This window comes from Haemorhous mexicanus, chromosome Z (assembly GCF_027477595.1).
Source record: "Haemorhous mexicanus isolate bHaeMex1 chromosome Z, bHaeMex1.pri, whole genome shotgun sequence".
NCBI classification, from domain to species: Eukaryota; Metazoa; Chordata; class Aves; order Passeriformes; family Fringillidae; genus Haemorhous; species Haemorhous mexicanus.
In genome coordinates, this window is record NC_082381.1 from 69,844,481 (window position 1) to 69,872,355 (window position 27,875).

The 27,875-nt window shown below is 39.2% G+C and overlaps 3 protein-coding genes across 13 annotated transcripts in view; 1 reads left to right on the top strand and 2 right to left on the bottom strand.

The window, feature by feature from the left end:
* IPO11 (importin 11) overlaps window positions 1-14,090 on the bottom strand; it is a 78,432-nt gene extending 64,342 nt beyond the window's left edge. Inside the window, exons 1-6 of one of the 10 annotated variants that reach the window (XM_059836396.1) lie at window positions 13,940-14,090; window positions 12,689-12,756; window positions 5,683-5,809; window positions 5,437-5,521; window positions 5,011-5,154; window positions 3,285-3,385 (exon numbers count right to left, since the gene is read on the bottom strand). In XM_059836396.1, coding sequence (XP_059692379.1) covers window positions 3,285-3,385; window positions 5,011-5,148 — 239 coding nt within the window. In that variant the 5' untranslated portion in view covers window positions 5,149-5,154; window positions 5,437-5,521; window positions 5,683-5,809; window positions 12,689-12,756; window positions 13,940-14,090. Of the gene's footprint in view, window positions 1-3,284; window positions 3,386-5,010; window positions 5,155-5,436; window positions 5,522-5,682; window positions 5,810-12,688; window positions 12,757-12,938; window positions 13,231-13,939 lie in introns of those variants that run through there. The other 9 variants (XM_059836394.1, XM_059836395.1, XM_059836393.1 and 6 more) reach the window with 9 other exon arrangements.
* A 92-nt stretch (window positions 14,091-14,182) lies between these two features.
* On the top strand, window positions 14,183-21,386 carry DIMT1 (DIM1 rRNA methyltransferase and ribosome maturation factor). Its single transcript, XM_059836405.1, has 12 exons — window positions 14,183-14,389; window positions 14,526-14,599; window positions 14,964-15,050; window positions 15,429-15,490; window positions 15,602-15,695; window positions 15,798-15,847; window positions 16,672-16,795; window positions 16,912-17,004; window positions 17,707-17,771; window positions 18,026-18,089; window positions 18,567-18,673; window positions 19,400-21,386. Exons 1-12 carry the CDS (start codon window positions 14,335-14,337, stop codon window positions 19,440-19,442), a joined length of 918 nt encoding a protein of 305 aa, XP_059692388.1. The 5' UTR covers window positions 14,183-14,334; the 3' UTR covers window positions 19,443-21,386.
* The window catches only part of KIF2A (kinesin family member 2A), a 56,513-nt gene continuing 49,980 nt past the window's right edge, over window positions 21,343-27,875 (bottom strand). For both annotated transcript variants that reach the window (XM_059836403.1, XM_059836402.1), the window contains exons 18-20: window positions 27,044-27,145; window positions 24,895-25,030; window positions 21,343-23,076 (exon numbers count right to left, since the gene is read on the bottom strand). In XM_059836403.1, coding sequence (XP_059692386.1) covers window positions 22,991-23,076; window positions 24,895-25,030; window positions 27,044-27,145 — 324 coding nt within the window. In that variant the 3' untranslated portion in view covers window positions 21,343-22,990. The remainder of the gene's footprint in view (window positions 23,077-24,894; window positions 25,031-27,043; window positions 27,146-27,875) is intronic.

The window sequence follows — 27,875 nt, forward strand, 5'->3', positions numbered from 1 at the left end:
GAGCCACAATTTTATTTTTCTATTTCAAATCAAGACATAGGCTTTAAGATTTTTTCCACAAAAAAATTAAATTATCCCTAAAAATATTTTGGTTAAAATTTACAGAGAGTTCTGCAACTGTAAAAGCTTTTCTGCATGTAACTATTTAATTTATTAATCTAAAGCCATGAGACGACATTCCAGGAAAATAAATTTTTGAGGATTTTTCTTTTATAATATGACAATGCAGTATATAATTTCCAAACATGCAAGCATTCTCTAAGTGGTTTCCAAAACTTAAAAGCTCTTATTAAGAAATTTTAAAAATCTATACTCAATTAAACGTAGATTGTAAAATACCTCACTTTGAGAACCAACAGAAAGCACTTAAAACCTGGTTTGTAAAGAAAAAATTACCCCATTTTACTATATTACTGCATTTATTTTGTTCCTGGGATCACAAGACCCTCTGGCTTTAAACACTTTTTCATAATTATAATTATATTAAACTTATCATATGCACAGTCTAAGAGCAGCAAGAATTCAGTTCATTACTTACTGTAAATAAAAACGCTGTAATTAAGCTTTTGCCATTGCAGACAAAACAAAGGAAAGAAAAGAAATAGATTCATGAGGATCAACGCCTTAAAGACACCATCTTGTGATTAGCAAAACCGGAAAACAGTAATGAAAAAAAGTCTAAGAAATCAACGTCGATGCAAGTGTCACACAGCTGCACTGTGTGACAGAGTTCCTAAGGGCTTGCCGAACCGTGGGTGGAGGAATTAAACAACACGAGAGTGACATCTGCCGGAGAACAGGGACACCTTAGCCCCTGAAGAATACACAGACCGGCACCACTGCCCTCAGCCTCCCTTAATGCCTTGCAAGAAAGCCAGTTCCATAATTCCACCTATAAAAGCTACAGGCAGGTGATAAGTTAGAAAGAATGTGCCTCACTCAGCCAGTTATTTCCCTTCAGCATTGAATTATATGTGCCCAAAAATTAAAACAACTTCATCTACACATGAACTTCTATCTACTATGCTGTAGTCTTTCACAGTTTGCAAGTTCAACATTGCTTTGATCTTTCTCTGTGTTTGTGGTATGGAGAAATATACATCCAAGTACTTTAAATATTATTTTGGAGCTTTTTAAAAAAAGCCTGATATTTCACATTTGGATTTCTGGCTTATGAGAAGTAATCACACAAGTGAAAACATATATTGAAAAGTATTGTGAAAGTATTGTACTGTGTTGCTAACACCGTACTCAAATAAGAGAACAAAGTCCACAAGAGACAGGATACAGAAGTATTTGTCTGTAAAATCAAAAACATGTTCAACTCTTGAAATCAAGACAAACCATTTCTGAAGAAAATAAAAACACATACAAAATCATCCTGTGAGACCAGCTTTTGAGGAGGCTGACAACAAATTTCAAAAAAAGAAGCCAAATTGTGCCTGAAAAGAGGCTATGACAACTCTAGGCTCTTTGCCACAGCTCTACAAAAAGCTGCCTGAAAAAGCAGGAGAGAGGAAGTTCATAGGTTCATCTTCTAAATCACTCTCACTGGAAAATGCAGTTTTAAGCCTGATCTGTACATCAAAACATGCTCCAATGTACTACTAAGGATGGAGAGCAGACAGCGGCGAGATGCAAGACAAAAGACAAGAATTTTGCAAAGACAACAAAAATGCAGCACCTACAATGAAGCCTTCAAAAAATCATGGTATTTAAAGTATCACCTCAACATATTCTAAGAGAAATGTGATCTGGTTGAATGTTTATTAACATATTTAGAAAGAAGAGCAGTTGGGCATAGACCAAAAGTTTAGTATTCATTACTCCATTGAATCCTTAACAGCAGCCAACAATTTTTAAAATTTATTTTATAATTTAATTGCACTAAATTAGTGGCAGAAAAGTTAGAAATGGGGAAAAAATAGGGTTGCACTGGAAATTTAATGTCGATTTAACTCATGGAATCTTTAACAGCCATAAAAATTTATTTTAAAATTACATTTAATTTAAAACCACAGGAAAACTACATTAAAATATTTCTATTTAATTTTTACCTCAAAGAGTAAAATTATAGTCTTTAGTTCTGCAAGAATAAACTATGCTTTTTTTACCAGAAATGCTACTAGTGGCTAAAAAGATTAACAAATTGAAACAATGTTTAACTTCTTCCAATAGTTCTTGCAAAGTACCAGTACGGTAAGCAGAATCCTGTTAATCAGAAACCTCAAAGATATATGCCATCTTTCTTGAAAAATATGGTATTTTCCTTTTCCATAAAAAAGATTCCAAATGCTTGCAGATGTTTTGCAATTGTATACTAATTCACGCATACAAAGACTCGAGTGTTCTATGGCATAATGAAGAAGTACTACACTACTTAAAATGTGCTGGGGATACAGAATTTTTTAATTTTTCACTGATTTCATAGATCTTTGGAAAGGCTTACAATACAAGGCAAAATACATTGAACTATCTCAAACAATGAACAATGAAAATCATAGTTTGCATCATAACACTAACTTAAGATTTGTGATCCAGAAAAACTGGACCTAGAATTCCATCTAATACCCTACACCTGACAGCGACAGTCACACCTATTTAGCATTTAAGACTGAACACCTGCAAGCCTTTGAGTTCTGGAATTGAAACTCTTCATGAAATCACACCTGTTTTTAAAGGAAAAATAAGCACTTCACACAAAAGACTGGGAAGTATATAACTGTACAGGTTGCATATTAAAATGACACTTTTTGTAAATTTTAAGTAAATTACATGGTGCATGTGAAAAGTGCTTATATTTCTCATCTTCTTTGGAGAACTTTACGTCATGCATTATCAGGACCCATATATCAAAACAATGAAAAAAGAAGACCAGAACTTTTTAGTATGATAACTGCTGCCTCCTTCCCATGTACACATTCAATACGAATCAGCTTAAACAAAATGAAATGTCCCTCTCACTGTCCAAGAGACTACTTTTCACTTCTGTCAGTATCAGTAAATCTAGGTGTTAATGTTGCAACACATACTGCATCCCTTCAAAACCCATTACCTATGAAACAGCCTTCTAACTCAGTTCTCAAAAGTAAACCATTAACAGAATTATAAGAAGCAATATAAAGACAAAATGTTTTATCAGCAAGTCCTGAAGTTTGAAGCATGTTGTCACTTTCAGCATAAATTCTAAAGTAACTTCTACCAACTAAGGATCTGTTTTTCCAGCCTGGCCACCATAACAAAGCCAACTTTAAGATGGTTAAATGGAAGAACTCAAAACTTACTGTGGTGCGACCCGTCTCCAGTAGCGATCAATTCCATTTTTAAAGTACAGCACAGCTAACCATCTTACATTCACATCCAGGCTATGATTTGTAAAGATATTCTGTTAAAAAAAAAAGGTTAAAAATTGCTCAAGCTACCACAAGCAAGACAGAAATTGTATCGACCCAGGCCACGGTATATGTAGAAATACACACACCACTGTGATATGGGTGCACATAAACAAAAAGCCTTAATAATCATTTGACAGGGAAGTGAAAACACTGTGCTAAACATAAATTTTTAGAGATTAAAAAAATGTTTACCACTAGCCCAAATTTTGACTTATTTTAAAAAACAACGTAGAAGGCAAATGTATTGCTAATCTTGTCTGGCAGAGAAGGAAATATAAGGGTGGTAATTACTATATTCAGAGAATTTTTACATTCTTTATTGACATAGCACTCAGAAGTTCGTGCCACTGCAGAATACAGGATAATTCCTTATTCAGAATCCAGTCTTTAGGTTATTTTTTCATTATGTTATTTATTCATATGCCAAGAACCATCCTGTCTACCAGTACTGTTTGTGAAACAGTGACCTGGTAGGTCAGCAATTCTCAAATTCGACTATGCTTAGGAAATCAGGAAATTAGTTCCTACCAATAAAAAGCTATATATCTGTAGATATATACATATATATGTATCTATACATATATATATATACATGCTTTTATATATCTGTATGTAGATACAGACAAACACAGAGGAGTTATTTTGTATGGTAATGGTGTAAAATTAACCAACGAAGAGAAACTAAAATAAAGGTAGGTTATTGGGTCCCAACACGGGTACTCCTCTGAACAGCAGCTTTCCTCCCGTTTTCTACTGCATCAGATGGATCCTTCCCAAGGGATGAGACATCATTACTCCGACCTTTAGAGAGCAAGCATGTGTGAACTCAGTGTTCTTGCTATATAGTACACTGTAAAAAGAGTGCACCACTTGTATTCATTGCTTTTTGAAGTCCAGTATGAACGGGCCTGAAAAATGCAGGGATTCTGGTCAAAAGTATCTGCTACTTTCGGGCACCATGCCTGCAAACACAGGCATAAACAAACCTATTAAAACAACTCAGCACTGTAGAAACCTGAGACCTCATTTTCACTATTAATTCAAAACCTAACTTTCTCTCAAAATCTACTTTTATTAATAGTAACATCTTTCTAGAGGTAATGGCCAACCCCCAAAAAAACCCAACACACTCCAATCACTAGAAAGTAAACAGATTTACGTGCCAACAATGATATCAACTTCACAACTAGCAATTGTAGAAAAATATCAGAAAGGTGGTAACCCACCAAAAATACCACACAACATGAAAATGATCCGTATGTAACATGCTTTATTTCTCCAAAGCTCATTTAGGTAAACAGACTGAATCTCTGAAAGACTTGACCTTTTACAAATGCAATTTAAGCATATTAAAATACAAGCAGCTAACTTCAAGCACCACTTCCATATCATAAAAATAACATTTCAAAATAAATGAAACATGGAAAACCCAAACTATTCAGTATATCAACAGCCTACCACTGTTGTATCCTACCTACCATATCCTTTGGCATACTGTTTGGACCATGACAACTCAGGGCTTCTCTCAGCCAGAGAGCATGGCTCAACCATATTCTAGACCCATACTCAAAATTATTCAGAGCTTACTTAGCAGAACTTTTCCACTGTATCTTACCAATAAGACTGAATAAAAACCTGGCTGTGTCTCCCACTGCTTCAGTTGCTCCTCAGCTGGCTTCAACACTGCAGTATCTTGGCTAGTAGCTTGCGTCAAGACTTGCAAAACAACAGTGCTAGCACTGTTGAGATCCATGAAAATCTAAAAACATTTAAAAAGGAGAAAAAACACTTAATGAGAAAAAGATAGCAAATATAGACAGGTATTTTCCATTCTTATTATCCAAACACCCCACGCTCATTTTTCATTAGACTACACAGTGTAAAGATAGCATGACACCCACTCACAGGCAGCTGAGGTACAGGGATAGAACTATTTGCTTTCAGAAATCTCTCAGCAGGAGCAGGCATTAAATCAATCATTACAAACACATTTGCTACATCTGAGGAACTGCAGGAAATATTTTGATTGTAAAACAGTTACCTCTCTTGCAAAGGACAGCAGCTAAGAGCAAAACTGCAGCTAGAGATAATTACTCAGCTGTAAGCAGAGCAAACCATGGAGTTGTCTGAAAGAGGCAAAGGTGTAGATTATTAACATTTTTGCATTTTACTTTTCCTTCAGGAGGGAAAATGACACATTCGTACAGTCAAATTCTGTAATTCAAATCCATTCAAGCAATTAATATTAATTAAAAAAGAAAGCATTAAGTCTCACAATTAGTCTTACATGATACAAAATTTTCCTCAATATCTTTGGTTTCCTTTTTATTTAGCATACAAATGCTAACCAGCTGCAATACAAATGCATATTGCCAAATTTCCAGTGTATATACATCCTTCTGCACTCTTGTACTCTGTGAAGACAAAACAAAACACTCCTCTCCAGATGACAGAAATTACATTTATAATGACCACAGAAAGAATGTTACAAGAAGAAAAAAACACATATATGAAAGAAACTGTAAAGTCTGTTTTCTACTTATAAAAAAAGACAGTTTAAAGCCTATGTTAACTTTTAATAAGACATACACAGTTGAATGTTCATATACTTAGGTTTCCTAAATAAACAACAAAGAACAGCTTTTCTTCAAAGAAGAGAGAGAAGGAAGTTCAGGTGGGGCATCAGGAGGAATGTCTTCATGGAAAAGATTGTTAAGCATCAGAATGGGCTGCCCAGAGAAACTGTGGAGTTGTCACCCCAGAGGTGGTCAAGAAAAGACTGGATGTGGCACTTAGTGCAGTGGTGTAGCTGACAAAGTAGTGATCCATAAAAGGCTAGACTCAGTCTTGGATGTCTTTTCCAGTATTATGATTGGAAATCACTTCTGTGATTGGCTTTTGTTTAATGGGGAAAAAAGGTTTATTTTTCCATCTTCAGGAAAAAGATCAAGATTAAAATTGTTACACTAATAGTATGAAATGGGAGACATGAAATTTATTCTGACACAGGTTTAAAATTTTTGATTTTTTTAGAAAAATCACCTTAACAACAAAACCAGACACAATACTGGAGAACTTTCATTCCAGAAATAGCATTGCACAATTGAAAAAAAAATATTATACCCCTGAAAAAAAAGTTCTTTATCTCCAAATCTCCAACCATCCTCTACAAAAGCTGACTAAAATTTGAAGGTCTTAAGGTTAAAGAAAGTCTATAAACCCATGAAACACAAAATCACATCTCTCCTTAGAGCAATAATTGAACAGGTGACTCCATGTTTGCTTTATACTTTTCATGTGAAGAACCTTCCAATCTTTCTGCTTTAACCAGTTGTGCACAAGGTAGCAGAAGGAGGGGGGGGTTACTACAGGAGTGTCTTCTGTGACAAGCTGCAAGAAGTTTTCCACATATCTGACAGAGGCAGTGTTTGATGGTTCCCAGACACACCTGCCACTGGCCAAGGCTGAACCCATCAGCAACAGTGGTATCACCTCCAGGATAACATGTCTAAGAAGGGGGAGGAAAAATCTGAAGGCTTTGGCTTCCACTGGAAATTTATATACTCTTATCTAAAACACTTCTCATTAGAAGACATACTTATTTAAGGTAGTAAAATGCAAGCACAAAAAACAGGTGACTTTTTTTTAGTTTCTTATTTCAAAACAATTAGCTGGCAGTTCTAAAGATAACAACAAAGAACAACAACAAAATTCAAAGCGAAACATTTGCTTCCTTTTTAATAATGTTTCTCATTCTTGAAAAGGTTTGTACTTCAATGTAAAAACTGGAGCAGCTACTGCTCAAAAAAAACCTCGAGAAAAATCAAACTAAGCTTAGCGGGTCAGAACAAAAATTTATTTAGCCCAATGCTCTTTTCTCTGTCAAAACCACAGCAGATACGCAGGTCAGGAGTTTTCTACATAAAGCTGGCCTGAGATCCAGAAAACTCTGGTTCAAGTATTTTCTATTAAGAGGCATGGAATTTAACAGCCCTCAAGATTTAGTCTTCAATGAATTTGCACAGTTGCTTTTTGATCCCATGTAAAGATCATTGGATGAGGCCGTCACAAGCCAAATAGCAAAACTGATTTAGAAAATAATAATCTCCATGAAGATGGGTCAACTTTTAAATAATGTTTGTAAATACTGTAAAACATTTAATGAAGTGGTATATTCTGTACAATTTGGATAGTAAAAAATTAACTGGAAAAACATCTACTAAATGTGTACCAAATACAAATGGCAGAGATGCAAAAAAGCTGTCTATTAATACTACTTTTTAAAAATTCCTCCAAACAGTTTCTGTTTTCTTCTAGTAAGTCACTAGTCTTACTTGTATTAATTTCTATTTTTAAAAAAAAACCAAAAAATAAAAAGAAATAAAAAAATTTTCAACAAAATATTTTGAATCAATCCATACTGTACGAAACTCGAATTTGCCGTTTAAGCTAGCTGCAAATTAGTTAGGCTAAAACAAAGAGCTACAGTGACCAAAATAAGTAGCATAACCCTCTGTTTCTCCCTGAACCCCTTAAATACCCAAAGATGGAAGGAACAGGAAAAATGCAAGTTTTGGTTTGGATCAAGTTTTCCAATCATTTTCACACCACACTGCTGACAGGTAAATGTGCTAGGCATAAAAAAAGCAGACAGAACAGCAAGCAGCTTTTATTTCACACTCCTGACAAAATGTGATGTAAACTTAGAACAAGCTTACAAATTGTGACTGAGCCAGAACTGCCCGCCAAAAGGCAGGGGTGGGACACTGGGGGCACACACAACAAAAAAACCCAAACAAGCTAAAAAGTCAAGCCATCTAAGCACACCATTCCACAAAAACCAGAGGACACTACGGGAGCAAGGAGGAATATGTGACTTCAAACAATGACAAACCATTCAGGCTCAGGTCCCAGCATGTAATTTCAACTCTGATAAAGTCCTTACCTTCCCTTCTCATTGACAGGATTTCTATGGGGAGCTTGTTCTCTGCATGCCCCCTGTAAAGATAATTGACTCAGGGAGGACACCAGCTCCTATCTTAGTGGGATCTGCTCAAAATACAGTTTTTTAATTACTGCCATGTACAGATGCACTTGTGAAAAGTTATTCCTGCAGACAGACACAGCTGCACCTTGGTTGTTTAAACCCAGATCTCTCCAATCTTAGATTGTTGTGATACCCTCACACTGCCCTCATCTTTTTTTATTTTTTAATTGATGAACCAGGGTTCTTCAGATCCTAATTTACACAGAGGATATAGAGATGCTCTTAACTCCACAGAACTGCAAAGGCTGTAAATATTGGCTCCAACAGTATGGGATAGAGACAATCCTCTTCTCCTACATATCGACTTCACCTGTTGCATGGGAAAGGCAAAAGGGACATAGGTTACCCCACAGATCAGTTAAATCACAGGGACAAGGACTGTCTCCATAGCTCATGGGACTTCTACAGCTTTACTCACTACTGAGCTATATCTACAAGGCTGTCCTAGAGATGAAACTCAGAAAGCGAGTATTAAATTGCTATTGTCTCTTGGGTACTTTCAGAGACATGAGGCACCTATAGAAATTTTGGCAGTGTGTCAGCTTATAAGCAACACATTCTTAGAAGGAAGGCAAGGTCTGCATCGGTGTCTCAACAGCCAGAATTTCCAGGTTTGATTACTGAGTAAGGGTGTCATTTCCCTTTTTTATTTACTAACGTGACTGTGTCTTCACAATAAACACTGAGCAGTATCAGGAATGTTCACTGCCTTCTCCTGCTTTTCTGTGGTCCTCACCCATTGCTCTAACAACCAAATTGCACACAAACATTTTGGAGGAAGTGTTGCATTGTGGTTGTATAAGTTGGATTGTTCTGCTTCCCCCTCCACTGCAATGGTTCTGCCCTAGTTCTCTCCTCCCTCTCTTGCATTGTCAATTACCCTAACTCCTCCCTAGCTACCATAGAAATTAATGTATCTTATCCTGAATCCCTCCCTCGTACCCTGCCTGTCACTCCACGATCCCACCCTTCCCTCTAGAAGCTTCTAGCTAGGGCGTGGAGTTATTGGTTCCGGGGCCAGGGACCCTCCCTGAAGTTATTCACCTTGGTGCATTCCCGAAGTCAATCTTTTGTACCTCACTCCCTCTGCAATCTTATTTGCTCGGAGACCGATTCCTCTCCCATTTCCTTCCCTCTTTATAAACCATTGTAACCCCCTCAAGTTTGTCTCTGGCTGTTGGTTCCCCTGGAGGTGTTGCCTCCCTGATGCAATTCAATACACCCAGACTCACCCAGCTGGAGTCTGCTCTCATTACTTCTGTTGGTTGCTGCTGCAAGCCACGTCTCTTGACAAGGCGATTGCCTTAGTGACTGTCCCAACCTGCGGGAACTGGGACAGTGTCCCACTTGATGCTAGCAGTGCTGGTTGGCTAGCTGGGACATCCAGGAGGGACAATGGTTCCCAGGAACAGTATCAGTTGGAAGGAAAAGAAATCCCTTTCACTAGAAAGTGCTCAATGTGGTCTGCTGCAAACTCAAGCATGACTCTTACTGCCATGCCAGAATTCTGTCTTGCAAAAGGGAAAAGAGACAATCCCCACCCCACATGAAAAAGATGCTCTCCAAGATCCCACTGGATATGACAATACAGAACTTGACAATCACATGTTCTCAAGTCTCAGCTGGCAGGAAAAAAACTAAGCACAGTTTCACCTAGAATAAAAACAACACATCAAATGCCACCCCTCAGCATAATAGGTTAGTGTCTTCAGAAACCACAAATAAAAATAACAGTTCCTCCTCATTATCATCCAATGTCCTATACTTCATTCACTTTCAAACTCCTTCATCTGCTTTAAGTGCCAAAGTCTTACTTCTGTTCTATACTTTACCTTTTAATTACCTTTCTAAGGGAGTATCTGCAAACACATTTTGCCTTTCAAGACTATTCCAAGTGTCTTAAATGTTCTAGTTTTATACTAGCCGAGCCTGTTTAATGTTTTGCCTTAAAAGTCAATGCTTCTGATACTGACAAAAAGATATCTAGGTACTTTTACCTTCACACTAAAATACATCCTAATTTTAAAAATCACATCAGCTATGAAAAGAAATTGGTGACAGCTAAACACCTGAAGGGGTACAAAACACAGGACTTCATCACTAAACACCTCCCTACTTCACATTTTCCGAGAGAATGCAGCGTAACAATTCACTCATATACAGACAATTAATTCTGTGTATTTTTGTTCTCTTTTGTTAAGAAGTCAATGAATTCTTTCCAACTGCAAGAATTCAGTCAAGATTTTATGAAATCAGAAGACAAAGCCATAAACACATTACACAAAATACAGTGTGCTCTCACTGATCATAGTGCTAATACATTCTGGGCTACTTCAAGAGAACAAGTGGCTCTGGGGATGTTGTGATCCTTCTTTACCCAGTGTCTGAGATGACTCCTAGGACCCCATTTCCAGCTTGCTTCTCACAGTTCTTCCTCTCTTCAGTTCAAGAAGGAGCAAACTGGACAGAGGCCAGAGCTACTAGGATAGTCTGTGGTCTAAAGCAAATTTTCTGTGAGAATGTGATGTTTAATGCTGTTTAAGACAGTGGAATCTAAACAGACACCTAAAACTAATCCCCTGAAGAGTTCTTACAAAGAGGACTTGCTGCTTCTTATGAGCAGACTATACAGCTAACAAACAACTATAAAGCTACACTCTGCAATTCAGAAGGTTCAAGTAGAAAACTGGAACTGTCATTTGCTTCAAGGAAAACAGGAAAAACAAAGTTTCCATGCTGACAGCCACAAGAACTCCTGAAATAAGTAACACAAATTCCATTCAGTCGTGCAGATATGATACATTAGCAAGGATACTGTCACCTTCGGGAAAAGCTGGTAGTTATGATTTCTCTCCAGCCTTCCACAAATTCCTGCATGAATCTCTTTTCTAGCACTGCAGTATCTGTTTCAATCATGCCACATGCTCATAGTCCTTCTGAGGAATGCACCCAAAAGAACTAAAACTATCCTGGTGATTGAAGGTACTACTTAAACTCACTAATAACTACAGCAATTACCAAAACCAACACAGTGACTAAATGCTAAGCAGTACTAAAATTTTTCAGAACTTACATATTAATTTTTCTTTATGTAATTGAACCAAGCTATCTAAAGTTTGCACAATTTAAGCCACAGAATAGACAAAAATATGTGAGCAGCAAAGATTCAGAGGTGTTTCTTTCCCATACTGCTAGTGACAGAAACTTCCAAAATTTCATTTCTACAAAAATTTAACATTGAAACTAAAACCCAAGTCTGAAAAAAGCATGCAGAAGACACAAAGGATACAAGAAATAAGAACAGCGAGGACCACAGTAATATAGGATAGCAACAAGCAAGGCTGACAACAAATGTTAAGGAAAGTCAATGAGACTGTATTAAAAATTCTGAGAAGAATGAACTTTGATATTAAACAGTAAGCACCAAAGTGACCAAAAATTCCCAACAGAAAGAACAGGAAGAAATGAGTGAGACAATTCCAAGGATTAACTCAAAAATTACTGTCACAGGGTTCAGTACTGATGACACAGGAGAAGACAAATAGGAAAACATAAAAATACAGGGACAATGTAAGAATATTTTTAACATTTAATAGTAACTTTCTAGGATGACCAATACTACAATTTCAGTCTCATTCTTTAACTTCTTCCTAATTTAATGGATTTTCAAAAAGACCTGACAGACCACTTAAAAACAAACTAGTGCCAAACAGCTGAGATGGAAATGTCTGTTTCAGTCAGTTCTCATGTTCTGAAACAGGTTTAAACCCTTTCATTTTAAGTACAGTTAAATGCCACTCTTGATGATACAGTTGCAAAATGTTGTATGTAAGGCTTAGGTGACAAACGTCATTATCATTTATATACATGATAATAAATGTCCCTGATGAAAACAGCACAGTGAAAGAATGAGAGAAAAAAAACAGAGAGCAGTGACACATTTGGTGTTGCCATGAAGTTTGAAGAAACCAACCCCATAAGCCACACGCTTTTTGCAAAAACTCAGGTATATCTTATATACTATGAATATAATTTGAATTCAGCAGCATTTTGCTGATGAGCTGTGTGAGCTGATTTAAAAGCCATATCAAACACGTTACAGATCTAACTTCATGTATGAGACATGGGAAGCAAGGCACATGGAAGTGTAAGTGGGAAGCAGCAACACCATTGCATTTAGGGCCTTGTTCTTGTATTTTACACACACTGCTGTCTTCCACGGTAACAAATTGGAGAAACAACTCACCACTGCTGCACTGAGCCTGCCTCTAATTAAGGGAAGACTGCTCTGCAGAAAAATTGCTGTTCTTCAGCCTGCAGGAAGAAAACAATCACCTGGAATAAAGGCAAGTACACACCCCTTCCCGCAAAAACAAGTTCTCTCAGGTTAACGCCTCATCTTCCTCCCATGCCTTCCATTAATTCCAACATGACTAAAAACTGTTTCAAGGAGAAAGCGGGAAACTGTTCCCTGGAATTAGGTAACAGTTATTTACTTCCAGCTCCGAGCAGGCCCTTTGCCGCGGCCAGCATAATAGGTAAGGGAGGCCTAGCAGCCTTAGTCCCGGGGGCGGTGCCCCGGAGCCGGTACCGTGGCGGGCACTCCACGCCGGAGCCGCGCTGGCTCGGGCAGCGCAAACGGGGGCACAGCCAGCGGAGCAGCAGGCGAAGCGAGTGCGCAGAAGCAGCACCGCTCGCAGCGGCACAGCCCCGGGGCTCTGTGCCCCGAGCGCTGCCCCGCTGGAAGCCGCCGGCGCCTTTCCCCCTCTCCGCGTCCCCTCCCGGCCTCGCACGAACAGGCACCAGCGAACGCCGCGGCAGCACCACCGCCTCCCCGGCGCGCGGCCCTGACGTCACGTCCCCGCGACGCCAGAGCGGCGCCCGCGCCGCTCTGCCGGCAAATGCGGGGCGGGGGCGGGGCCTGGGGCGGCGGGGGCGGGGCCATCGGAGCGCGCTGCCCGCCGACGTCAAGCGGCGGCTGCGCGCGCGCAGGGCGGTTTGGCGCGCGGCGCGCGCGTGCCCGCCGCGGGAGGCGGGAATTGTGCCGCGCTTCTCTGATCCGTTCCCGGGGCGGCTGCGGCGGGGCGGGGCGTCACGGCGGATACGCGTGGTATGCATGTCAGAACATTATAGATGAGAAACTAAAGCAAAAAATACAGAAAGGATTAAAAAAGCAAGTGTACTGTATTGGCGTGGCAGCGGCTGGGAATGACTGCCCCGGCACTGTGACTCCGGGCCATCGGCAGACGGGCGCTTTGTGCAGAGCCAGGGTGTTAAAGGGCTGCTTTATCTTACCGGCAGAAACTGATGAGGGCCCTGCAAAATCCTTCCTCCCTCCCTGCCTCCCTCCCTCCCTCCCTCCTTCATTCATCTCTCATTTTCTCTTTCCTTTTCCACTCTGCCCCTTAATCCAAAACCCACTGCCGTCTGCTTACGAACTAGGTCGGGGTACTCTAAACACACCCATTTTTAGCCCTTGTGTCATTTACTGATAAACCTTGGAAAGCTTCGGTGGACCCGCAGACTTCCGTCGCCCCTGTTGACCAGTGTCACTAAGGTCTCACGGCTGCTCCCATCCCCCGAAGGGTGGGACGGACCCGCTATTCCCGGGAGGATCGAGAGCGCGCGCGGGCCGCAACACGCGCCCTTCGTGCTGCCGCCGCCGCGGTGCGCCAGCCCGCCAGGGGGCGCTGCCCCACCCGCCGGCCGCACGCGGGGAAGCGGGGCCGCTCCCCAGCTGTTGTGCCGCGTAGCACGTGGGGCGCGGAGCCGGAACGAGCCGAGCTGGGCCGGAGCGAGCCGAGCGGGGCCGTGCCTGACCGGGAGGGGCCGAGGTGAGACGAGCCGAACCAGACCGAGCGGGCCTGAAAGGATCCGAGCGGAGCTGCCGCTATGCCCAAGGCGCGGGCCGGGAAGCGGCCGGAGCGCCGGGAGGGCCGCGCCGGCGGTGAGTATGGACCGCAGCGGGAGGGCGGGCAGGATCCCGGGACCCGAGGTCGGGCCGGCGCTCGCACTCGAGCCGGGGCTGGCGGAGTGCCGGCGGATCGCGGCTGCCCACGGTAACACACCGGTCTCTCCCCTAGGCATCCTCTTCAACACCGGGGCCGGGCAGCACATCCTGAAGAACCCCCTCGTGGTGAACAGCATCATCGACAAGGTGGGAGCGGCGGCCGGCGGGACGGGCCGGGACAGCGCGGCCCTCCGCCCCGGCTGCGGCGGGACCTGCCGCTGCCGTCGTGTCGTGCCGCCTGTCGGAGTGCCCGGTGGCCTTTGCGTTTGCTTTTCTCTTAACGTGGTTGCTCGCCGGTTGTTCACGGGTGGCCAGCGATGCGGCATAAACCAGCGCCCGGACATTCTCGTTCTCCCCCTTTCCCACTCGTTCCTTTCTAAACGACTCTCACGCTCCCTTGAATACCCAGTTCAACTTTTTACTGTGTCAAAAGCGCTTACTTTCATTCTAAACTCAAATGATTGCACGGAATTGGTGCTGTGGAAGCACTCAAAATGCTGTTTGTCCTTAGGCTGCCCTGCGCCGCACGGATGTCATTCTGGAAGTGGGCCCGGGAACTGGAAACCTGACAGTAAAGATGCTGGAGAAAGTAAAAAAAGTAAATGCAAATTCTCTCACATACACTCCCTTTCCCAAGCTCTGACTATCTTGTGGCTTAGACTATGGCAAACAGAAGGGTCTTCATAGGTGTGATGAACATAAGTAGAATTACTCCATTGATACTTTTCTTAACATATGAATAATCCCAATTGGTTTTTTAGCTGATCGCATAAATTTTGTGTGGTTTTATCAAAATACATTGCTGTTATCCATTTATGTGGTAAAGCTTGCTTGGGAGAGGGTGGAAGGTGCATAGCCTAATAGGGATTTTGAAAGGATTCTTTAAACCCACAGCAACAGATACGCGGTTGGGATTTTTATGATTAAATTCTAGTTAGGAGATGCATGGGGTTGCAAATATGTACTTTTCTTTTAGGTTATTGCATGTGAAATTGACCCTAGACTTGTTGGTGAGCTTCAGAAGAGAGTCCAGGGCACGTAAGTATCAATTATGGAAACAGGGAGCACCTAAAGTAGTGGAGCTGCTTTGGTACAAATTTTGGCAACAGTGCTTATCTGAGGACAACCACAATGTATCTTTTCCCCCAGGTGTCTAGCAAACAAACTTGAAATCAAGGTTGGAGATATCTTGAAAACAGATTTACCATTCTTTGATGCGTGTGTGGCTAACTTGCCTTACCAGGTATGGGACAAACAGCATAGCATACACCAACATTAAAAAATTTATTTTTAAATGCTGATTTCACAGAAATTATACTAAAATTATTAATTCTTTTTTTCTCAGATTTCTTCACCTTTTGTGTTCAAGTTATTGCTTCATCGACCTTTTTTCAGGTATGTGGAAGAATAGAGCTCTGTATTACCTGGGAGGAAGAAAAATAGTTTTAAAAATATTTTCAAATCCAATATTGTTTTTAATTTTTCCAATATCTTAGTTCCTAAGATACCAGTTTGGTGGATCAGAGCTGCAGTAAAGGTTTTCTGTAATACATAGTCTGACAGTGCTTAGAAATTAAGTTTATGTTGATGTATTGAGCATGAGGAGAAAATTTAAACCTGGCAACAGTGAGTGCCCAGCAATTAAAATAGGAGTTACATCTCCTTAGTATTATAACTAAGTATTATTTCAGGGATAAGCAGGGCATCATAGCATTTCAAATACCTTCCTATCTAAGTTAGGCTGGAAAGGGTATAATCAATGCTAAGTCACTTTCTTGTTGTCTGATCTAAAAATGTAACTGCTCAGTCTGTGTGTCAGACATCAGTATGTCTGCAGCTTTTGAGTTCTTTCAGAGGAACACTGGTAACGTTATCAGTCAATTTTTGGAAAGCTTGGATTTGAAGGACTCAGCAGACAGTTACTCTAAATGATTTATTACAATCAGGCAACTCTGACACTAGACTGATTCTTTGATCCTGATCCATTTAGCAGTATAAATAATCAAATTATGTAATACCTTTAAGGAGACTTGGATAGCTTCACCAAGTTCTGTGATGGGTTTTGGTTTTTTTTCAACACACTAATCAAGACAGAGTTATTATGAACATTTACTCTTCTAAGTGCTGAGGCAAGTTGTGTGGTTCCCAAGTGTGTTAGTTGGCTTCTGACATAAAAATTGAATACTTAGAATCGATTTTCTCATTTCTCTTACTCTCAGGTGTGCAATCCTTATGTTTCAAAGGGAGTTTGCACTTCGTTTGGTTGCAAAACCAGGAAGCAAACTGTACTGCAGACTCTCTATTAATACTCAGTTATTGGCTCGAGTGGACCATCTGATGAAGGTACGTCAGTCTGCCTTTAGGTAACTCGGCTGTCAAACACAGAAAAAGGGTGTTGGAAGGGATATGAAGAGGTTGTTGCTTATTCACACAGCTTCTTGACTGCTCTTATCTAACAGGTTGGAAAGAACAACTTCAAGCCTCCTCCCAAAGTCGAATCCAGTGTTGTCAGAATAGAGCCCAAGAACCCACCACCACCTATCAACTTCCAGGTGAGCAGTGTGTGCTCAGCATAACATGTTAGTGATAATTTCATATTTCTTCCCACTTATTACTCAGTTCCATGTACTGATTCTAGTAGAAACTACCAGCTATTCATTGGAGTTTCCAAAATGCTTACTTCTCTGTTGATCAGGCTTGTGTTATGACATTAACAGAAAATGCCACCATCATGGGGGCAGCTTTGTGTACAATATCTCTCATAAGACCAAGGTCAGTTGGAGAACTGCTAGTAATAATGTCCTTTTCATCATGGTTTATGTCTCCCAGAGATGTTTCTGGCTGATAATTTTGCAGGTTTTGATCAAAGGCATATATGAGATTTATCTTCAGGCAAGTGTGTGTAATCTCAGAAGACAAATGTTACAGAAGAGTATTCTTAATTTTTAAAACACTTCAAGACCCTTTCAGCCTTGCCCAAGGTTAGCCAGATTTTCTTCAAGTATCCACCTTCTCCGCACGTAATAGCACCTAGGCATGAAAAAGTACAATTCAGAGGGTTTTGGGGGTGAAGTATTTTCTCCTCCATTTGTATTGCTTTGTCCAAGATACAACTGGTTTTGTGTTGTTTAGAAGGACATTTCTATGAAGGATATTCCTTTGTGTTCAGTATTGTTCTGAAGTTGTCAGTAGTAACTGTTCTTGTTTGTAGTAGCTGTATGTTACTTTCTAAATTCTGAAATTTTCAATTTCAGGAGTGGGATGGTCTGGTAAGGATAGCCTTTGTTAGGAAAAACAAGACACTCTCTGCAGCATTTAAGTAAGTAATTTCTATCAGAGAACCCGTTGACCATTTCTTTCGTGCAAATGCATAGCAGTGTTACATAGAGATAAACGATGGTGGAAGATTTCTACTTATGTCAGAAGCTTTTTCTTTTAGAAGAAGACTAGGCAGCTTTTTAAAAAGAACTGTTCTGTGTAATCGTTACAGTTTTTTTATAGTAGACATTAACAACCAATTGAGTGAACAATAGTTACAGTTCAGTTTTCATGCTAAATACGTATTTCTTTCAGATCAAGTGCTGTAGTGCAGTTGCTGGATCATAATTACCGAGTTCATTGTTCCTTACATAATACAGTGAGTTTCTTCTTAATCTCTTCCGTTACTGTGGCCTACATACTGACTTTTATAAGAGTAAAAATTTAACATTGAAAAGCTTAATGTATCAAAGGTTTTCCAAAAGAGTTTGAAGGTGGGAGGAACTTAAATCTTTTCTTAGAGAAAAAGCTAAAAGGGTAATTAAATCATAGTAAAAAAGCTTAAAATCAAGTGTACTATTACAATATTGTCCATATATATATATATGTCTCAAGGTCTTTTACTAATTTAATAAAACATTTGTTTGCTTTTCGATACTGCTGTGATTCTGAACTGAGATACAAAAATTCAGATTCAATAGAATAATACAGTAATTCATAATAAAAAAAGTATAACTTACATTTGTTCACTTGAAACAAGAACTGTTCTAAGAACAAGAAATAATTAGATTATTTAAATGAACCTTTTTCTGTGTTTTGAGTAGAAAATAATTTCTATCCCATTTTTCATTGACAGGAAATCCCTGAAAACTTCAAAATTGCAGAGAAAATACAGACAGTGCTAAAAGATACAGGTTACTCTGAAAAACGAGCCCGTTCAATGGATATAGATGATTTCATTCGGTATTTTTTTTTTTTTTTTCTCTTTATGCTTTCCTTTTAAACTTTAAATTCTATCTGCATCTGTAGCTGTGTAGCACAGATTAGTATTGGATTGCACAGGAATAGTAGGGTTTCCCTCTTATTACCAGACACTTCTTGCTTCCAGTCCTGAACATGAGCAAACACTTAAGGCCTACTTATATATTTCAAATGCTTTTTATAATATTGAGAGCAACTAGCTAAGGATCCCTGTTTAGGTGTTTGTGTACTAGACCTTTCTGTGTCTCCTTTAAAAATGGCCATAGTGTAAAATTGGTTGCTGAAATTTTTCCAGAGTCTTACATGGCCTTTCTCTGCCTTGAGGATTAGGCCGTAGTCTGTAGCATAATTTCAAATATGATTGATTAACTGCTATATTCCACTCTTACTTCTGTGGCATCATGAATCCTGTCGTAATTCAAGAGAAAAGTTCCTAGCTGTTTCTCTTTTGGAGAACTCAGACAGGTAATGCTCTCTAAAAAAACATAGTGAATCTGGTAGGATTCAACATAAGTAACTGCATTGAGAATAAAACTGCATCTCTAAAATGGCAAATTTGCTAATAACTTCTAGTTTCAGATTTGTTAAAATTCTTTGCGGTTGATCAGTGATGGCTGCTTTCATGCTTTTTTCTTTGCACATCTTAAAAATGCCTCAAGCTGAAGTCTAAATTGTTAGAATTGTAATACACATATTTCAATCTTTCAGCTTGCTACATGGCTTCAATTCAGAAGGCATCCATTTTTCATAGATACTCCTAGAAGAATGAAAGATGCTGTATTTTTTCACCGAAGTTTTACCCAAGCCAGAGTGAGTGCAGTGGGACAAGCTCCTCATAAAAGCAACGAACAGAATACAGCGGGTATCCTTGGACTCAAAATAAAATGTTAGATGTGGTTTTATCGCACACAGTAGGCAAGAAGCTGCTGCTCAGTCCTTTAAAAGCGGCAGATTCTTTCAGATCTGAAGCGAGGTGCTGGACTGCCTCATGACTCTGTTTTTCTATATATATCCAAAACATGGATTGATGATAATTGAAATCTGTGTTCTTCAATGATGGACTTCACCTCAGTATATTCATGTACAATACTCAACAGTACAACCCATAATGGGTCTGGACAACAAAAAGAAAGTTGTAGTAGTTCCTTTTTTGGTATCAACCATTTGTGTGTTTGTTTTAAAGTGTATTTAAACACTTATTTTTGATTTGAGATGGCCTGTCTCTCATCCTTCTGGTAACTACCAGCACTCCAAGCTTGTTAGCAATCTGCTCCTTTTAGAGAGCCCCAGTGAGTGTTTCTCAGAAAACAAAAGAATTTACCTTGTGGGCTTGATATCATTTACATTATTATCTTTACCCTCTCCTCCACTGCAGGAACTGGAAAAAAAACTTCCAGTGGGCCAGGGCTCATAAACACAGACAGAAAGGTTAGGTTTTTTGTTAACTAAATTCAAGTGATTATTTTTTAAGGTAACTCCTTCACTGTTAATGCAGGAAAAAGTTTTAGCACAGATCATAGCTTTCAGTGAGATTTGGAGCAATGCATGCAAATTAGCAAAACCTCCTCTAAGAAAAACTATTTATACACAATATTGAATCATTACGATTGGAAAAGATGCCCTGGGTCCAGCTAGCAGCCCCATTAACATCCCATTGATTTTGTAAAACTAATTGATTCAGAAGCATGTATAGAAACAGGCATCCTGAAGCATTGACTTCAAAAACTGAATTGCACATTTATTTCACAATTTAATAATTCAGTAATTCTAGTGCCACTTCACTTCATGCAGTGAAGTGAACCAAATGATGAATTAGGTTCACTAAGAATATGGTTGGACTGATACAGAAGGAACAAGTGCAGAAGATATGTGTCACACTTCCTTAATGCTTTTGTTTTACTGGAGAGGAATAGAGTATAAGCTATTCCTACTATTCCTAGAGCTACAAGTCATTTCAGTCTGTTATGGCAATGGGCTGCAGAAGTTCAAGTGCCACAACCAGCCATATCAATTTTTCTTTATTCTAACTGCTTCAGTATCAGGTGTAGATCTGACTTACAGCAGGCTCTGGCACAAAGACTGGCAGTAGCCACAGTTTCAGCTAGCATGTGCTGCTTGACAGGACACATGTAATTTACAGGGCTTTGTAAAAAGGTGCTAAAAGCAATCTGTCCTTTCTGTCCTTTTGGGACCCACAGTAAGCCATAGCCTGGTTTGTGGTGCTAGGCTTGCATGGACAGATAGTGTGGAAGCCACTGTTACTCCTGTTGGGTAACTCAATCTTCAGAAGCTTTTTAGAAAGTAAGAATTGTCTAGAGCAGTTTCAGAGAATACCTCTGATAATACATGATAACCTGTACTATCACCTGTACTATCACTATCACAGTAGCTATTACTTTCTATTCCATTGGTTTTATTTCTTTTAGCTGTGATGGGTGATGATCTTAAAAAAATGTTCAGAAAAAGGTGTGATGTTTTTTAAAGATGCAAAACTGAGGTCAGGACAATGGTCTGGGGAACTTCCTTCCATATAATGAACTTGTATAGAAGAGTTGGCTTTATTTTGAAATCAGAGGCCTTTTCAAAAATGTAACTGATGTACTTACAAATTGAAACCTTTCCCAAAGCGTAACAGAAATTCTCAGATGTAATTCATTGAATAGCTTAATTTATTAAACACATTATGTAAAATCTACATTGTTTCAGCTTTCATGTTTACACACAAGAGGGTTTTTTATTTTTAACCATGATGCGACAAGAGCTTCCCATAGCCTACCTTTCTATGGGAGATACAAACATTAAACACTACAAGAAGTTCTGGCTCATTTAACTCTCTTTTCATTGCCTTCCCTTTATTCCCCCCCCCCACGCCTGGCACAAACAAACCGGCTTGTATTCCAAAAGTAGTTTTTAAACATTTCCAAGGGAAAGTCTGCTGATACAATACTCCTGGAAAGAGGGAGAACTCCTAGAGAGATTCTACGGTTCTTACATGAAAGGTCAATCTTTTTTGCATACTGACTTGCAAAAATAACTTGAGTGCCACCACCTAAAAAGTGCTGATACACATGGCGCCATTTGTGAGAATTCAGGTATTTGTGGGATTTCTATTAGCGCTAGGTAGAGGTATTGTGCAAAATCGTCAAATGATGCAATTTCACCCCACTTTTTAGCTGCTGGCACTGTACAAAGGGAAAAACAGGTATTAGCTACTTCTTAAAGCAACAGAACTACTCAAGCTACCTGCAAACTACGGTTAATGTACATGTAACTTTGTCATGCATCAAAATCCAAGTTTTTAAAACAGTATGTGAAAGGCCAGTATGGACATATTTATCCCCAAAGTTTGATAGTTAACTTATCCATACATAGCATTATCACACCATACCACATATCATATTATCTGCATTATCCTAAGATACAACTCTCCTCAGTACTTAAAACATTACCCTTTAATATACATCAACTAGTTTATATTTTTGTGAGTTTTTGTTGATTTGTTGGTTTTTTTGGTTTTTTTTAATTGTTTCAGATATGATGTTAAAATTATATAACCATTTTTAATGGTATTCAAATAAATCAAGATTCCAGATTTTCACATGAAAAATGGAATGTCCAGCTGTTCGTCTACTCTTAACAGCCTGCAGTTCCTCTTAAAATGATATGGCACATCCTGTGAAATGAAACTATCCACCAAAAAATAAGTCTTCTTGAAACACACACACACTAAAGTAATTTATATTGACAAAAAAGGAATGTATTTTTTAAGGCTGTGCTTCAGAAAAAGGATATTTAGGGTTAAGTAGCCTTCATCAAGGCACAGAATGGGAAGAGTTAAGCACAGCTGTTTGTGGAAGAGAAGTTACATAAAACCACTAGTGAGGTGTGCATGCACGCCACAATTTTAAACCGCACAGCTGGTCTTTGTCATTAAACTGAACATGGTCAGAAGGAAGTGCTGTGACTTTTTAATGGCCACAGTTTTACTTTATTAAAAATATGGCAAGTATTTCCAAACAATTCACTATTTGAATAAATGAAATATTTAAAACAAAGTGCTTCACAGATCTGAACCCTGCAGGTTGTGCTGTCTGGTCTAGAAGCATTTTGTAGACATCAGGAGCATTTCACATAAAACTGAAAATGTCATTCAGGTGAAGAAGAAACAGGAGATTTCCACAAACATTGCTAACATTTTACACTTTCAAGTAGATGAGTTCTCTCGGTCACTAGGTTTTGTAACAAATGTGTGCTACAGCAGTACAGGTTCATGAATTCCTTTAGCAGCAGAAGCCCTTTTCAAAGGGCACGTGGTCTTTTCGGGTTGATCTGTTTACTGGCCTGTTCCTCTTCTTGTAGAGCTGCCCGGAAAGATTTCACTTTGTCTTTAAGGAAAAAACAGAAGGATGAGAACTGATGTGCTTGTGCTCAATAGATCATGAAACTAAGCCCTGATCCTCCACATTCCAGCTCTAACAAACAACAAAGAACATTCCTCCACAAAAATAGCTGACACTACAACCTGCATGGGGACTGAGCTAAGGCTGCATTCAAAACCACACAAACAAGCTGCTTAGCAACTTAGTGTCTTCTTGGATACTACCGCTGTCTCTAGACAGGATAGGTTTGTAAACTGCACAATTGTATTCCCAGGATGGGAACTGTTCATACTTCCATTCTCCTTCTATCTTAGAGAGTCCAGGGAGATATACATTACCTATATCCTGTTGCTTTCCAGCACTTTCCAAACCACTTTTAGGAAAATATAAAATCATATTTAGAGGACAGTCTGCCATTTCTAGTTCATTCTAAAACCCAGAATAGTAAATTCTAGTCCCCTCTGTTTTCTTATAAATGTGAAAAACATTTGTGAATAAGTTTTAGAACTTACTCACTGTAAATAGTTAAATGCACTGTTCACTGGTGTCATTGTAATTCAGTAAAAGTGGGAGAACCTAAGGAAGGAAGTCTGTCATCCTCGTTTTTCTATTCCTGTCCCTTCCATTCTCCAGTAATACACCCAAGAATGTAAAGAAGGAAACAAAAATGATGGCAAAAATATGTCAGTTGCACAGTGACAGAAGTAAAGGCTGAACAATTCAGTGACCATTACATGCCATGAGAACAACACAGACAATACCAAGACAGCATTTTTGACTTTAAACACGTTTCCTCCTGTAAAACTACAGTTATATTAAGCTGGCTGTAAGGTGTGAGATCTCTTAGCATTTTACCTCCAGTAGGCTTTTCAAAAACCTGTCTGCTAAGTTTTTGAAGAACAGGTAGTAATCTAAACTGCATTTTTTCATTGCTGGTATCTCAAATTGTCATCTTCTGAACAGAAAGCCATCATCCGTAAAAAACAAAAGGAAACTCCAAATCCAACACTAGCAAAAGTGTAACTAGCTTGCTCAGGAGGCAAGCAGGCCACATCTGATCTGCTTCTTGTATTCCAATCAGATACTAGGACTGAGTAAAAAGTAAGATTTTAGCTTACGGTTTTTTAACACAGATCAAGGAAACTGTTCAATCACCCCCCCCAAACCACCCTTGAGCTTTTGCCAGTATAGCAGTATGTCTCCTGGAGTCTGAACAGTTAACAAAAAATGAAAAGGAAAATTAATCTCTGGGATATAACCAACTGTCAAACTGATTTTAGAAGACAAGTGGAAGAGTTAATTTTGGGCACTAAGAATTAGCTGCAGTTTGTTTTTCAACAAATATAGACTGACAAAATTCAAACAAAGGCTGTTGAAAAAAAACCCTAATAACTAAAATACTCAGAGCTTGATGGTGCTCTTAAGCACAGTCTTAAAAATCACAACTGGCTCCCTGCTATACTAGATAAGAGCAGGTACTGGGAGTTCCTACTACTTTTTCCTCATTGCATGGCCTTCTATTCTTTTTCATACAGTTGGTTTGGATATTCTTTCTTTAGTGTTTTGGAAAAAAAAGAAAAGTTGCAAGACTGAGTTTTTACTTCCTGGAGGTAAAGCATAGACTCCTCCTTTACATTAGGATGAACTGATCATAGATCTGAACTTGTTCTTAGACTGCAGAATAAATGCTCCTTTCACTGAAGGCCAGCATAAGCAGAGAAAAAAGACCCTAGAATATAACCACTTTTTTTTGTCTTTATTTTTACTGCAAGTCTCCATGGCATATGCTAATAATGTGCAGAGAATTGATTTAAAGCAACTTACCTCTAAGTTCAGTCAGAATATCAATTTTTTGCTCTAGAATTGCTTCAAGTTGGGTAGCGTAAGAATCCACATCATAGTCTACTTCTTCTGTCATCTCAAGAAGTAGTTTTTCAACTTCCAGCCATCTAATGGATTCCTAGATAAAAGTTTAAAAATACAACAAAATATATCAGCAACGTGTCAAAGAGCTAATTAAGACTTTTTCACACAATGATAAGACATTGTACTGCCTAGTCACCTCAATAAAACATACTTCAATCCAAAAAGGAAACCTTATTCCTAATGCAGCAAAACAATTTTTCTGCATTATTTTTTAATTTCAGTGGTCACATCATCTCAGGCAAACCCCAGCTGCCCAGTTCTCTTCAAATTCAGAACATTAGATGGTTGTAAAGCTGAGAAATTTAGGAAACAGAACTTTGTCATGTTTGTCTCCCCTTAAACAGGAGTCAAATGCTGAAGTCAGGCTCTATGTCTGGGCTGCTTTCCAGTCTATAGTCAAAGAGTCATTATTACATTCATAGAGCCAAGATAATTCTGCCCTGTTTTGAGAGAAGCTGTATAAAAGGATAACTATTTTAAACTCACTCTTACATTATCAAAATCCACATACAAGAATACAATAAAGGTTGGTTGACAAAGCTCATCTTTGCACTCTGAGCATTACAAAAAATGAGAGGAAAAATAACTTGCAGCAAAGAAGAATACAGCCAGGAGTTTAAATGTTACAGAACCATGCAAAACTGTGATGAGAAGAACCGAGCCCATTGGAAATGCTTTGGTTTAAAAAAAAGAAAGCAGCTGAAAGTTCTAGGCATACTAGAAAGCGTGGTTTGACATATTAAGATGAAGTCCTTCTCTCAGTACTCTGTAGCCCAAGCAAAACCGAAAACGTAGTCCAAACTCCTTGTCTGTTTTTTGGCTTTCAGGAGAGATGGAGCTTACACTGGGGTAAGATTCATCTCACCTAACATAACCTTCTACATTGAAGACAAAGACTCCTGAACACATAGAGCACTGTAAGTTGCATTGGTGTATTTTAGCCATTTTTGTCAGGAAAGGATGTTGTGTATCAGCTACTTTCAGGAGAACACTGACAGAAGACGATTAGTACAGCTGTTAGATTTTGTATCAGTGCAGCCCACCCATGCACACAGCATAAACTAACAGGTCACGCAGTGAACAAAGGGACCTTAGGCTTGGACACATTTCCTCCCAGAGACTGCCAGAAGGAGTAACAATCTCCAGCAGAAGGCCAGATGGACACACAGAGGCAATGACATCTTAAACTAATGCAGCTTGTCTCTCCAGAAGCTGCATTAGGGCATAGCCTCAGCATATGGCACATGACTTCCACACTTACATATGTTTTACTTCAGAGCTAATGTTCCAAAATAACTAGACCTTTTCATCTGCTCTAAGATGTTTTATTTAGCATCTTGCTTTATTGTGAACACACACCAATGTTCCACTAAGCTAGATACTTAGGCTGAGGACATAACGTGTATTCCCCACAGGTTTGATGGTCTGCTGTTCTCTAGGAACAGATGCGCCAAACAGACAGCTTGCCTAAAGGCTTCAAGTTATGAACAGAAGTAATCCACATCTCCTCCTGAAAACAAGTAACTCATACCTGAGTGTAAAAGGTTCCATTGCACTGACCAGCATTACATGGGAAGTACTGCTTCCAAAGGCCCTGACTAACAGTGAGTGAAATCTTTATGTACTTATAACATGGAATCAAATAGGCAGTTTGAAATACATGTCTCTCTTCTGGATCTCAGAGGGAGATGTCACAAAAGAATACTCAGATTCAGACACAATACTTGGAAGGAGATGACCAAACAGAAACGGCACAGACAGAGACATAACTATTAATTACCAGCCCAGCAAAGGAAAATTTTACCAAATTCCTGGAATGACACAGGAATGTACTGCTCTTTAATCATGGGGACAAAGACTGGGTGTCACGGAATCTGTTCCTGTTAGTTTGATACAATCAACTTAACATAATAAATCAGTTTAGGAATCTTTGACAGACAGAATGACTACAGATCAGATGCTCCTCCATCTTCAAGAGTATGCGCTTTCATTGGGAAAACCTGGATTCCTGAATTACGATAAAATAAAGCGGAGGTCCATCTTTTACCTGGAAGACAGTCCTGTGGTCTTCTACTACTTGCTCTTCCATTTCTACCATTTGTGACACAGCTTCATGGAAACTAAACAACTGTGGAGAAACTTCTTCTTCCTAAAAACAGCAGTAATCCTTGTTAGCCTGGAAAGAACTGTGGCTACAGAAAAATGTTGAATGTGACCCATTTCATCACAGAACATGGAAAAAAATATGCAGAAGGCAAAACCTGTCGGAAATAGAATTTACTAGAATAGAATACTTCTAAGGAGTATTAAGAAAATCTCCAGGAATGAACAGAAGGAGCAATAAATTCAAAACATTTACAGAGTTAAATTTAATTAATATTTACCAAAAATTTCCAGCCACTAATCCTAGCAAATACCAGAAACCAGAATATTCCACATAAAAATAACAAGTTAAAATAATGGGAATAGAAAGTCTCAAGGGAAGAATTATAATTTCTAATAGATTTTGATGCCCACAGAAAACTTTGGGTTAAATAAAGGGTTAAATAAAAGGGTTAAATAAAACAGATGAGTTTTAGGATAGTTCCAACTGCCTAAAATAATGTGATGCTATCGTGGAAAAAATGCATACTATAGATCATCACCACAGCCTGCCTAGACATTAAAAGCCCTAGGCAGCAAGGAAGAAAAAGAAAACATTCAAGAAACATTTTTTGGTTTGGTTTTTCTTTTGTATGGAAATGAGCGTAACACCATAAACAGAAAAGGTGAAAAGGTGTGCTGTATGTATTTAAGATCTTGCAGACAGGCTATTGATCTGGATTTGTTCTGCCCACTGTATGTTATCCTCTCTTTCCATGTAATTCTGTAAACCACTC